The 14,583-nt window shown below is 35.8% G+C and overlaps 1 protein-coding gene across 1 annotated transcript in view; it reads left to right on the top strand.

The window, feature by feature from the left end:
- LOC116786236 overlaps positions 1 to 14,583 on the top strand; it is a 63,447-nt gene that overhangs the window by 24,391 nt on the left and 24,473 nt on the right. The window contains exons 12-13 of the mRNA XM_032686679.1: positions 1,209 to 1,320; positions 5,912 to 6,011. Of these exons, the coding sequence (XP_032542570.1) occupies positions 1,209 to 1,320; positions 5,912 to 6,011 (212 nt within the window). The remainder of the gene's footprint in view (positions 1 to 1,208; positions 1,321 to 5,911; positions 6,012 to 14,583) is intronic.

Genomic DNA, 14,583 nt, shown 5'->3' with positions numbered 1-14,583 from the left:
TATTTTGAACTGTTATATCTCTGACTGTAATGTTTGTAGATAAATAATTTAAAGTAACTTACTACAGACACAGTTTGCAAATTAGTTACCTTAAATGAGGTATCTGTCTCTTTTCCTTTTTCCTCATCAAAATTAAAGGTGACCTCATTTGTGGTGCATGAACCACCTTCATCTCTTTACAGCAATTAGAAAATTATATTTAGTATTTAACTCCTGTATATTACTTCATTTTTTCAGGTGCCATGCTAATATTTATGACAACTTTTTTCTAACTTTTTTTTACTGTGGGCTTTTTGTGTTGTGGTTTGTCTTTTTTTTTTTTTTTTTCTTTTGGTCTTCATATGATTTTTTTTTTTTTGGTAAACTGTAGTCATTTTTGGTTTTAGTACTTGACAGTTGGGCTGTTTGTTCTGAGTTGTTGCAAGCAGTCTATTTATTCCAAATTTAGTATTTGTCAAACCCCAGTATTAATTCCTGTCTCTCTTAAAGCAGTGTTTGTTTTCGTGCTGTATAAAAAGGTAACGTTCATACTCTTTATTGTGATTGGACAGACTAGGCACTCAACACAATGTGCTTTGTAGTGGGAATATCAATTTTATAAAAAGAATTTGAGAGATTGCAGTGTCACACTGGACAGGCACAAGTGATGAAAAAACATACTCTTTAAAAACATTATCTGCTTTTTGGCATTTGAGTTGTATGTTCATTAATTCCAAGTAAACATCTTTTAGGCTTGAATAAGTGATTCTCCTTCATTTGATTCCCCCCCCCCTTCATCAGTGCCTGTGATGTAACAAGACTGTTTCTTGTATTTATTGGTAGTTCATAATGCCTTATAGTAGAAACAGTTACAAACTGAATTAGCAGTTTGAAACCCAGGAAGATTGTATATACTCTAATGACATTTGAAGCTCTCTTTGTTTCAAAGATAGCAGTAAGAACTGAAATACATTTATTTGTCTTTGCTTATCATCTTTCAAATAATTTGAATAAACAAAAGGCTCAGTTTGAAACCCAGGGATAAATTCATAGCCATGACTTCCTTGTCAGTAATCACTTGATTTGTAGTTTTCAGATATATTTGTTTAGTGTAAAGTATTCATGGTCCAGTTTACGTGACAGAGCTAACTTCTGTGGACCACACAGGGCTACTTCAGATAATTGTTTTGAGGCAGTTTACTAATGAAAAAAAAAATCATTTGTTGCAGGACTCGTCTTATTTTCAGTCAGCTCGGTTATGAAGATTACAGTGCAGTTAACATACAGGTTTTAGGGTCTGAAGATACATATGGACCTCATGCTAGAAGGAGTATAGATGGCGTAAGTATTCAGTGGAGTGTTCTTAAACTTTTACTGACCTCTTTTAATCTTTCCACATTGTTATCTTTTCCACAACTTTAAAGGAAGTCTCTATCATCTTGGGAATTTCACCCCTTCATGTTGCAAAGAATTCAGTGTCACTACTTAGTGTACAAAATTAACACTGGCAAGGTCTTTGCAGTATTGGGTCTTCCAGAGGCGCTGATATAAAATCTTACAAAAGTGTTGTTGTAGTCCATTCTAACGTTGTTCATCTAAAGAAATGTCTTATAGTCAAGTTTTTATCGCATGGACTTAAATTGCGTTAGATGTAATGCCAAAAGACCACATTATAAATATTGCAGAGTCAGGAAGGATCAGCATTATTGCCTGCACAACTTTAAAACTGCCTGTGAGTACTACTTGTGAAATAATCTTCACATACCTAATTCTGCATTGTATTTTGTGACTGAATAAATGCATATGTAGGAATATGAATGATGGCTATAGCCACCGCAGCTGTGATATCCATGGTCTATTTTCCTAATCTGAGAGTATGAAAGTCCTTTTTAAAGGAAAAATGTAAATCTTGCCCTCACTTACATGCACTTTAAATATTTAGACAGCTTAATTTGTTCCAAAACAGTAGCATTTAATTCTTCTTTGTCAGTGGCAGTCTTGGAAAACTCTTAAGGTGCACGTGGCAAAGCTCTAAGTTTGTTCTTAGGAGTGCTGACACTTAATAGCTGACAATTGGTGTTGTATGGGAAAAAAGAATGTGATCTGGAGAAGGACAGTGAACTTCTTACTAAAATTAAGTGTTCTTAGTAATTGCTCAAGTTGTATCTGCAGCTATTCGTTTCAGTGCTTGAGTTTCAGTTTCCTTCTGCACAGCAACAGGAGTTGCTTCCTGAGGACTGAGCTTTATAATGTGGTCTTTTTCATTTTAGGATCATAAAGCCTGCAACTGTAAGTGTGTTACTGAGATTGCAGCATCAAAATTTTGAAACATGGGAACAGATGTCCCAGATGTTCAACTTGTCTGTGTTTTGTTCGTACCAGCTTCTTATGATTATGCGTTGTAATATATTCTTTAATTAAATTGTTACATTGGAGGTTTTCTGTCATTGTATAGAGTGAATAATGAGTTGAAGAGCAATTTCTCCTTCCTCATTGTTGAGTTTACCTTGCTTGCAGAAAATTGAAGAATTTTTTCAAATGAAATTGAGTATTTGTAGTATTTTCTGTATTTCCAGCCTCAGCTCCCAGGTCTCATATTAAAAGTAAACACAGTGTTACTGCCTTTGTATGTGCTTCTCATACATGCCTTAAACAGGATGTGAGAGCTAAGGCTGAAATGCAGGAAATCGCTCTATTGCCTTCCTGCTTCACTGTTCCTCCAGCTTTTTAGAAGAAACTAGCCAGAGGAGTTTTCATCTGGAAAGCAGACGTGGTAGCTTGAGAAAAAGGGTTGGGGATTGGGATTTGCTTTTCTGTTTGAAATATAAAGTCATAGAATCCTAAGGAAAATATTTGCCCATTGGGGCTTCAGGTAGGAATAATGTGGTTCCTTAAACACTCTTTCCTACCATGTCTTTCCACGCAAAATTAGACATGGTTATTTGGGTTACAAATCACAGTGGTCTAAACCAGAGCCATATTATGCTAAGCAGAATATTAATACAAAAGGAAAACAGTTCCTGCCTTGAAGATTCTACCATATAAATTTGAAGAGAAGCAAATATATAAGTGAATACCAAGAGAGGGTAAGTTGAACAACATTTAGAGCTCTGTGTAGACAGCTGGTTTGACTGGACTAATTCTCATGCCCATCTCTCAAACTAGTGCAGAGATTTACCTTTGCAGCTGTGAAGTCACTGTAAATGCCAGACTTATATAGGCCTGTATACTGTAGTCTGAGCTGCTGTGTGGAGCATTGACTCTTCCTGACAGCATGAAGTATCCTTGAGAAATAAAGGAGTGCTTGCCCCCTTTCCTTTCTCAGACTTCTCTGCCTGTTTATGTGGTTGCTGCCTTTCACTCTGGTAGCTTGCTTTGTCAGCAGTAGTCCAGCATGAGCAAGAAAGAGACCTGAATTGACACCATAGTAGTGTTTGAATTTTTTTTTTAATATCTCCTGTTCTGTCATTTTTTGCTGGGGGAAGGAGTTCAGACAGTGACGAAGTGTCAGTGAGTTGTTTAGAAATACTAGATGTGTTTCATGTAAAAGATATCTATTAATAGTACATCGAGCATTAGAGTTTGCTACATAAAAACTGTATGTACTTTGTTAGTTTTCTGCTAACCCTTTGTTAACTGATGTACAACACATTGTTAAGACTTTGTTTTCTTATTTTTTATTTTAATTCTGATACTGGAGGATTAATGACTTTAAAATAGTTCATATATCTAGTTTTAATACTGGATTCAACCACTGAAAACAGGATTCATCTTATTTTAATGGACCATTGTATGTTGCAACTGTGAGCAAGGAAGTAAACCTAGAACTTGAAATGAAATAGAAGCATGTGAATGCATGAGTGCGTTTTGTACAAGGGCATTTCCTTTTCATTATTATCTGTAGTAATTTAATGAATCATGTGATAGCTTTGGGAACAGTAAATGTTAAAATTACTCATTTGTTTGGTTCATTGCATGGCTGCATATTTTTTGTGTAGCAACTTTTTTTACAGCAGCTTAGTGAAATTTTCTTAAACTGGAATTTATTTTTTTTTTCTAGAGATATTTCTTATCTCTGTTATCTTGATCAGGACATCTCTTCCTATATTTATAGAAGGAAATTTTTATTCTTTGAGTGATGCCTGATCTATATGATCAGAAATAATATAACCTTTTCTACCTCGGCTCTACTAAACTTTTATTTTAGGGTTTGCCTACACAAGTATTGAAGTCATCTGATAGAAATGTGAATCAAGTTTGCAGGATTTACAATGGGAAGTATTATAGCAGGTATTTTCCAGGCTGAGAGCTTGGAGGCTGAGAAATGAACTGTGTGTGTCCTATGAGTATGTCTATTTAAGAGTACTTAAGAAAAAAGGAAGCAATTACGTTTTTCATTACCTCAGAGTACCTCTGTGTGGATGTGCCACTAGAATTGGGAGTAGAGAAAAATACTCTTTCAGCTTCATGAGTACTTAAGACATTGGTTTAAACATACTAAAACAAGAAGGCCCTTCATTATCGAATTTTAGCTGATCACAAGCTATAAAGTAGGAAGTTTTCCTCCCTTCGTATAACCTGACATAAGCGATCCTCTTTGTTGAGGGATTTTTGTCATGTATTTCAGTTGGAATAGGTTTAGTAGTCTGTTAACATAATGATCTGTTTGGGATATCAAAAGCTAACAAATAGAAAGAAATTAGTTAGACAGGGCATTTAAAGAGTTATGAAGTGCTCTAAGCTCTGTAGAATAACAAGAGAAAATAACTCCGCACAAACTTTCGTGGTTTTTTTCATGCTTTTATGAAATACATCCTTTCCTGTTGACATGAGGAAGGACATAAACACCGGAAGAAATCTCCTAGTGTCTTGTAGTCACTTATCCTTTTTTGATTTTTATATTGATTTAAGTAAACCAAGAATTTCACGTAAGGTTACCAAAGAACATTTAGAAACTTCGTATTCATAAACAAAACAAGGGATGACTTCAAGAGAGAAGAAATACTCTGCTGCAGAACTCTGTACTGAGTAGTGCTGTGAGAAACTCCTGACCAGCAGATTTTGACATCTTGTGCAATCCCATTTCATGTGTACTTGCACTTGTGCTTTAAGGCAAGTAAGAGACATTCAGAAACAGACTTCTAATGTGGGCAGGTTTCATAGATTTAAAGGTGAACCAAAGATGGTTCCTGCTGGTGATTGCAAATTCTTGAATAAATAGTCTTTGCCCTCAATGAGACCTAATGTTCAGTCTAAGGCTTTTGCCAGTATATTGGTTCCAACAGTGGATCCTTCAGTGGCTGATAGTAGATTTTTAGAGAAGTAAAATCTTAAGCAAGAGACAGTGCTTATTTGTCTGCAAGGCCCGGTGTTTTAGTTGGCTGTAGAGTTGGGAGCACAGTACTGGTTTGATGGTCCCTTTAGACCCTCCCTTTAGAGGGACCATCTATCTCCTCTTTTCTCTGAAATCCTGGTGGGTTTTACACGTTGTGTTCTCACATGTACGTCCCAAAGATTAGGTTTGAATTCTTTTCTGTGGACAGATCTGCTTCCTTCTTGATGCTGAGAGAAGCGCATCTGGCTCTCTAATTTGGCCCCAAAGTACTCTCAGTGCACTTAGAATAAGAGTAAAGTTTGTTTGCCAGTTCCACTGAGAGTGAAGCCAAGTATTTGTTATTGTTAGTTACAGTACTTAATTCTTGGAGAATGCTGGAGAAGGGGCACAGTGTCCTAGCAGTCTGAAATACCCAATAGTTGATTCTGTGGTAGCAAAATAAAGATAATGAAATATTATTAGCAAATTATAATGATGATGGATGAAAAGTCACTGAATGGTTTAACTTGAATGCTGAGCTACAGTTATTTTTCAGTTTGGTAAATTTAACCAATATTCTACATCTAAGCTAATCTAATTTCAACCTTCTTGAAGCAGGGTCCTCGGGAAGCTGTTATTTGGCTTGCTGTACACCATAAACAAAAAGAAGCTGTAGAAATCTTCTCTAGAGAGATTGCACCAGCTGGAACTGGCATGGGTAAGTACTCATATTGTCTTCTAAGAATTTTAAAGTTACTTTTTTATTTAATTCTCTGAACATGACTAGGACCCAAAGACTTAGTTCAGCTGTGTTCAACTTAGAAGCTGTGTTCAGCTTCACTATATTATGCATAATGAAATAATTTTTTAAAGGGTGCTTATGTTTGGTGTAGAGATGGGACCCACAGACATTAGCAAAATGATAAAATGAAAGTCCTGAGAGTTTTCCTTTGCGTTCCTCCAAGACTCTATCCTTCCATTGCTGCCACTGTTCCTTCCTGGATTTTTCCTTTTCCTTATTTGTCTTTGTTTTCCTACATGTGGTTGTACTGAGTGTTTTACTGTCTTCTACCATGTTACTGTAAGTTAGTGATGTTATTAGACTTCACTGGCAATAAACACTGAGTGTTACTCAACTGGCAAAAATTTACCACAGTGTCCAGCTATAACATTGTAGTTTATGAATATGTGGAGTTGGAGGGTTTTGAAGGTTCTCTTCAGTACTTTATTATCTGATGTTACTGCGAAGGATTTTTATTGATGCTACTGTACTTCTAGCCTGTTTAATGTGTAGCTACTTGTATAAGTGCTGCATCTAATTCTTATTCATAGTGCATATTAACTACCCAACTTAAATTACCATCCTGCAGTATTGTCTCACCTCAAATTATTCTGTCTTCGGTGTTTGATTTTGTATGAATTTGTGATGTATTGCAATGATTAAAAGATTTATTTTTTAATTGACATATTAGTTAAAATACTGGGATTTAATTAAGTCCATCTTAGTCTTGAGGGTATATTTTAAAGTATTTGCATAAGTCACCTAATGTGAAGTGATCTGTACTTCTACTGCTTACCTAATGTTTGTTCCAAAAAAATTCATGTTTGTTCTTTGTAAATGTAATTGGATTCTCTAAATTTTCTGGGGGTACTTACTGTTTGATTATTTTGAGCAAACTTTTTTTTTTCTGTTCTCTTCATGAGTCCCTTAGGTGTCACCACTGTATCCATCTAAGTTCTGAGTAGCTCATTCATATGTTGTGATTTGGTGCTTACGTTGTGGATGCTAATCTGGCTTTTATTGTCCATTTAAAATGAATTTAAATTTCCTTATTTTGAGTACTAGAGCTCAGATATTTTGCAAAGGTTTCTGCATATCTTGATGAAAACTATACCTAGGATTTATATAGATCTTCAAAACTAAATTCCATGAGCTTAACCTGCAACTCTGAACTTCCATAGCAAATCTAGAATCCTGATTAATGAAGGAGTGGTTAGGTGTTGCCTTGCAGTTAAGGATCTAGTCTTTTTTTTTTCAGTGGATTAAAAATTACTTAGAAGTGTGTACATTCTGTGTTTTAGTCTTTACAGCAGTAGCAGAGAACAGGTAATGAAGGATGGTTTGTTTGTTTTTTTAAAAGTTGTGTTTATAGTGACCAGGTCAGTGTATGATCATCTTTTTTTGTTTTTTTATCCCTACAATATAGAGTATGGTCATATAAAACTAATTGCAAATATTCATTGAGGTAATATTTTAAAATTTTGCAATTCTGAAGGCTGATTAGCGGGTGAGCATGTAGCATAGATATATGTTGCTTCTAAAGACTTGGGTTTTAGCTAATGAATGAAAAATGATATTTTCAGCATTGGACCAAACTGTCATTTCTATAATTAGTTAGGGATTCGTAACTGAAGTAGTTTTTTCTTTACTGAATCAGTAAAGAAAAAATTACTATGAAAGTAAAAATCTATTCTTACTATTTATTCTACATATGCGTGGACAATTCCCTAGAAAACATCTTTTTGAATGAAGTAAAGCTGGGTGGATTTTAAAATAATTGCTTATTTGTCAGATCCAAAGCTAATGGATCTGTACTTGTCTCTCTATCTTTGCTGCTTCTTTTATAAAGCAACTGCTACATATAGAAACCACCTATGAAGTCTGAAAGCGTTAGGTTTACTAAGGGTTCAGTTTTTTCCTTTTACTACTGATCTTTGCAGAATGAAAAAAGTGGAAAATCTGCACTACATGGATTGGGTGGAGTATATACAGTATGGAAATTTCGTTACCATAGTATGTGAACATCTGTGCCTTAAGGTGGCTGGCAGACTTTCAGTTCATATTATCAGGGCTTTTTTGATGAAACAATGCATTCCTGTGTTGAATGGGGTTAGGCAGTCTATGTGGATCTGGTAGGGATGCTAGTTTTGTTTCCTAAGGGAATAGCTTAAGCTTTTTAGAACATCCTGTAGCAGATATTCTCAAAAAAAATTGAAATCTATTTCAGTTATAGAAGTGCTGCTAATGAGCAGCAACGGGAAAGAGGATATTTCTGGCATCATCTGGGGCATCTGGTGATAAACAACACTTTTGCTTGCCAGGTACAGGACTGCAACAAGGTTTTTGGCCTCCATGATATAAATAACTAGTGTCAGAGGGTATCAGAGCTGTTTACTGCTGTTTGCTGACATGCTTCTGAGTGCTTGAACAACCACATAGTCATTCTTTTTAATTTGTTGAAGATATATTGACTGAAGATATATGGTCACTTCTTTCAGTTGCTGTTGTGTGATGAATTTCTGCATTACCTGCACCGAATAAACTCTTCTGTATGCAGAGAAGGGTCAGATTTGGGATATAAATGCTTAGTAGGCTACTTGTTGATGTGGAATATGCTTAAAGCAGTGATTATGAAGAGTCTTTTCTTCCTTCAGTGAGATTTAGAATTGTGAAACACTGCCAAACAGTAATTAGTGGTGTACTAATAACTGAATCAGCTTAACAATGCTTGGTTTCTGACAGTAGTGTAGATTTTCAGGACTTGCTGGGAAGAGCAGAACAAGGAATTCCTGATGCTTAGTTGTCTTAAAACAGGCAATTCCATAGACAAGACTTGAATAGATAGGTAAATGATCTTGGGAACAGAAGCCAGACCCAAGATTGTTGAGATTGTTGTTGTCCTAGGTGAATTATCTTATATGGATGGAGCATACCTATCAGGTGTGGTTTTGTGCTTCCCATGTGGATCTTTGTGATGTAACCTTGTGTGGCTTTGTTCTGCCAAAATGGTGGCAGTTGTGGGGGTGCACACCAAGTGAGATTTTAAGCATGTGGCTTTTCCTGATGAAAATCCTTTAAACAATGAAGTCTTGTGTTTCAAGGATTGCCAGCTTGGTAATGCCCCTCCCAGCTCTCCTGCATTAGTTCACTTCCAAGAGGTGAGATAGTGACTGAGAGTCACGGCAAACAACTCTTTTCTTCTTATTTTGCTTATTATTTTAATGAAGAACTGAGAAAAAGCAGGAAGAAATTATAGATCCTTCATAATGGACAGCAGGGAGAAAGGAGTTGTTGACTTGCAGGGTTATGTCACTTGATCTGAAACACTTGCATTATGTTATTTTTTGGACATTTAAGAGTGACCTTTAAAAAACAGAGTACATTTGCTAGATCTGTACCAGACAAAAAGGAAAAAAAAAGAAAAAAAAAAAGATTTGCCCGTCTGCTTGACCTGTACTTAGTGATTGCAAAGTATCGTTTTTAACTCTATTCTTCTTTCACCTCAGTAGCAGTTTGGTGTTTGTTACTCTGAGTGATGTGTGGACAGTTGTACAGATGATAATTTTCATACATAGCACCTTTCATCCAAGAACCTTTGGAAAGCTGTGTAAAGACAGTCAGCTAAGCTTTCTATTTTCTAGTAACATTGGAAAGTATTTATCTGCTTTACAGATGGTTTCCTGAGATAGTGGAAGAAAGTATAATGACAAAAGAATGGGAATCAGAGTCCTTGGTTCTGCTTTCCCTGTAAGAAATGCTGAAGAGCAACTCCACCAAGGGGAGCAACTCTTTAAGGGGACCAAGCTAAGGGGACCAGTCTAAAATTTAGGAATGAGGAGTAGAAGAGAAGAGTGACTGAGAAAGGATATTTGATGGCTCAGAATAAGGGTGGGGAGTCGCAAGAGATCCTGCTGCATCTTTTGAGATGAAATCCAGGAGATCTGTCACTCTTAGTGTTTCATCAGACAGATTTAGTTACTACTTGTGAAGCCCTGAGCTAGAGTTGGTAGGTAGTTTTATTTTGGTAGTACCATAATATGAAAATTATAAATTGTAGGTAAAATAGGTATTCATTTCTTTTAAAGTCAGTACTAAAAGACTAGTTTTGGTTATTTTCACTTAGACTAAATTTAAAACACTTGAGATAAAATGTTTTAGCTATTTGCCTGAAAGTTTTTGAGGGAGTTTTCAATTACATCTTTTCAGACTTTGCAGAGAAGAACAGTAAGACAAAAAGAAATTCTTTTTCTTCCTGTGATTAAAAAGCGCAATAATTTTGTTGAGGAGTGATCTTCATAATGCTTCACTTTAGAGACTTAGAACTTTGGGTGTTAGGTCTTGAGTGTCAGAGATGTGCTTTTTAGTGAATTTAAAGTCTTAATGTTAGTATTTATTAACTTCTGACTTACTTTGCAACATGATTTTTGGATAGGATACATTTTTTTTTGTGTGCATTCATATATACACAAGGATAATAAAACTTAGACCTCATAAAAGGAAAGTACTGCATAGCTTCTATAGCTTCTAGTCAGTTTAAGAGTGCTGATTCTTCCTTCTCCCCCCCTTCTTCCTCCAGTTATGGTAGATCTTTACTTCTGGTAATCAGTAGGAAGACAACCATCTTCAAGGCATTGTGCCGATCTGGCATTCTCAATTTCTTATGGAATCTTATCCTCTGTGTAAAAAGAAGGAATGCCATTTATATGTTGGAATGGGCTGAAGCCTGTGTGTTTGTGCTCTGCAATAGAGACAAGGAGTTAGACCTGCAAGAGAGAATTTTGAGATATTGCATCTCTTAATAAGAGGCTTCCATAATCAAGAGTGAAAGACTGAGATTTCATAGATATTCCCTAACATTTTTTTCTAATGCTTTTTAAATTTCCATCGTTTTTGTTGAAGACCAGTGGGACACATGAGTGTACTTCCACAGAAATTGTTTTCAATTTTTATTGAAACTGCAGATGAGATTCTTAAGCTCAGAGAAGAATTTGAAGCTACTGTATGTAGACATGCCATACCTTAGAGAGCAATTTGTTGTTTATTTTCTGTTTGGAATGGAAGACATTTACTGTAAACTTCAGTTGAGTATGGTATTTAGTTTACCAGTTCAAACACTTAATCATTTTACATTTGGATTATGCTCTTCTGATGAACTTAAAGGGATACAAATTATTTTAAAAAAAAAGGCCAAACACACCTAATCCCATTTTTTTTTTTTTTACAATTAGCAGTTGAGTTTGTTAAACTTTCAGTTGATAAAATCATGCTTTCTGTTTAGTCCTCAGTAGTCTGAAAGTTGATAATAGCCAGGGTTTTTTTTAAGAGCATCCAGTAAGTTTGTTTGTTTTTAAGCATGTATGGTCTCCTGAAAACAAAACAAAACAAAACCAAAAAAAAACAAAAAAAACCCCCAAAACAAAACAAAACAAAAAAAACCCTACAAAAAAACCCAACCAGCCAACCAAACAAAAAAACCCCACAAAACAAACAAACAAACAAAAAACCAAAACAACCAAAACTTTAAATGTGAACTGTTTAGTCCCAATAGTGGGGTCTTCACAGTTTTTCTCCTGTTAAATAAAGTGACCTTTCCTAAACTTGGCATTGAAGAATCTAGACACATAGACTCAGATTTTTAAATCTGTAATAACCTATGGGAGTTCAGTGCAATTTGGCATTGTCCTGTCCATAGAAGTTTACCCTCACCTCATAAAAGTTAGCAAACACAGACCAGGCTTGTATTACTTGGTGAAAATGTTTTCATTATATACAGTAGAGTCAGCCAAGTGGTTAGAATTTAAATAATTTGTGTTGATTTGGTGTATTCATTTTGTCTTCTTTAATTCAGATATTTAATTCTGAATGAAGTGCAGTGTAGAAGAGGCTCAAGAAGAGCCTTACTGTGGGAAACTGGCATTTATAGTTTAATGGGGGTTCAGTAGCTAAGAAATGTTTTTCTAATAGCTGAAATCATGCGCTGACCCTTATTTCACATTAAAATGACCGGAGTTTGACACTAAGATGACAGCTGGTTAATACAACTTGAGATTTTAAAGTGCTTGAGTATATGTAAATATTATGACTGATCTCCTAAGTGTGTTGGAAGATACTTCAGAAATGTCCTTGTTCTAGCAGTTTACTGCAGTCACCATTTTTTGAGACTAATATTGCAGAAGATAAACTATCTGCTGTTTTCAGAGGACAGATAGAATAATTAAGAACATGTAATTGACTCCTGTAAAAAATGTATGCATTTTGTACTAGTGCTCAACCATAATGTAAGAACTGTGGAGTATAAAACCTGAGATTTCAGATTTGCCTAGTTTGATCACTTGAAAAATAATGCTTGACAAGTAGACTGTTTTGATATCTGGTTTTTATATATAAATATATGTATAATTCCTTAGAATATGCAGTAAATACATTAATAACCTTTTGGTTGAACTAATTCAATCACTGGAAATATGAGGAACAAAACGATTTAGGGTCAAAAGCTGAAAGCTGGTGAGCAAGAGACATCACTGTATTTTGGAATTCTGTGAAGCTTCAAAGAAAGTGTCACCTATTAAATTTAAAGCGCTTAAAGCTTTTTGGATTGCCAATAGTTGGAACATTTTCATACTTTTTTACTCCAAAACACTTTAAAAAATGCTTCAAGCAGTCTAGCATCTTACATGTATTGCATAATGGTCTATTCTGTTGAAAAGTGTACAGAGTTGTACAGAAGTATTATATTTTGACAGAAGTAGAATAAAGAATAAATAGTAATAATCCAAAATTGGGCAAAACATAAGGCTCTTCCACCATCTGAAATCGAGCGGAGAATTACCAGAGCTGAAAGGAATGAAGCTTGCTTTGCTGGAAATTTGCATCTCATAGGTCCAGGTTCCAACCAGAGCTTCTTCTGCTGTGGGGCATTTTACAGGGTGTGATACTTATGGCATAGATTATAATGTATTAAAACATGGTAGTTCTGCATATTGAAATGGTGCTTGTTTGGGCCAGTTTTATACATCTTTTTGCCAGAGCTGATTTTCAGTGGATCCATTCCCTGAATTGTCCCAACTGAGAGCAATGTTGGTTTTCCCAGTACTCTTCTGTTTGCCTGCTACCTCTGTTCATGAAATTTATCAAAAATTTACTGTCTTTTCCAGCATATCATAAATGATCAAGTTTGCTATTGGACCTAAAATTTGGGGTTTTGCAGCTATGCTGGAAGAATCATGGACACGAAGGAAAAAATGTGAGAAATTACACATCCATGTACAGTCAGAGGTTGATGATTTGTTTTTCCTAAGGTACTTGGGCTGCAAATGAGTAAGAGTTAAATTAGGCTAGAGGAAGGAGTCATAAAATGAAAAGACAGAATAAGACTTCATGAAGAATCGTGCAGATTAACCGAAGAGAAGCACTTGCTAACTAATAATTGATTCCTTATTTTTTAGATTCAGTATAAATTCAAACCTTTAAGGACAGAGTCCAAAGGAATGGTCCTATACCAGTGCTTAGTCACCTAGAAAGAAGTAGATTTAATTGACTTAGTGCCTGATGTTTTTCTGACCATGCCATATTTTTGGATGTTAAGGAAAGCAGTGGAATTCCAGTGGTATAATCCCCAGTACTGACGCATTGGTTTCAAATGTCCAGCCACCTGGAGAATTTTTAGTTATCAGGCTAGGTCCTCAGACAACGTGAGGGAAAATGTTCTTGGAAACGGCAGGCTTTTGGATCAAACACTTGAATCACAATAAGTATCATAATACGCAGTTTGATTACACCAGACAAATGCTGTACCTACAGGTGAACTGGATCAGTATATAAGTGCATTGAAAGGAAGGTCTCCAACCCCAAGGTATTCAGCTGGTTTTGCAATGCATCAGTTCTATGCCATTCTGAGGCATGGAATTTGGCAGACAGTGGTGGTGAGTTGTTCTTCAGCTTGAAGTGACTTGTTCAGGAGGTTTACTGGTGGCAGATGAGATGATACTTTTATCTGCCTTGAGTAACTAACGAATGGAGCTCTGATAACAAAATGTGGTCGTGAAGTTTCTGGGAAAGGAGAACAACAGCTTCACTTTAGCTGAGAATTACAGTGACTTGAGACTGCAGCCTGATAGATACTCTTTGCAAGTATGACAAATTGTTCATGTCAGGGTAGATAAAGATAAATCTTCCTGAAAGGAGGGAGGGAGAGTGTCTGCACAGATACTTAAGCAAGCAATGCAAAGTAAACATAAAGTTCTGCATGAGGAAATCTTCTCGAAGGTATTGTCTTGGAGCAGCGGTTGATCCAAGGAGATCACAATTTACTTAACAGAAGTAGGTCTGGCCAGAGTGACAAGCCCACTGTTACCTGGTTGTACATCACCTTCTGCTGCTTCCTTTTGGTTGACTGGAGAAATGTAACGGGGATCTGAGCCATGGGTTGAGGTGAGGTGTAGTGCTCCAGTGCTGTTTTACACAAAAAACAAATCACTGATTGTAAGCCACAATCAGTTTAAAATTGGCT

This window comes from Chiroxiphia lanceolata, chromosome 4 (genome assembly GCF_009829145.1).
Source record: "Chiroxiphia lanceolata isolate bChiLan1 chromosome 4, bChiLan1.pri, whole genome shotgun sequence".
NCBI classification, from domain to species: Eukaryota; Metazoa; Chordata; class Aves; order Passeriformes; family Pipridae; genus Chiroxiphia; species Chiroxiphia lanceolata.
Note: the sequence above shows the minus strand (reverse complement) of the source record. Positions and strands in the feature narration are given on the sequence as shown.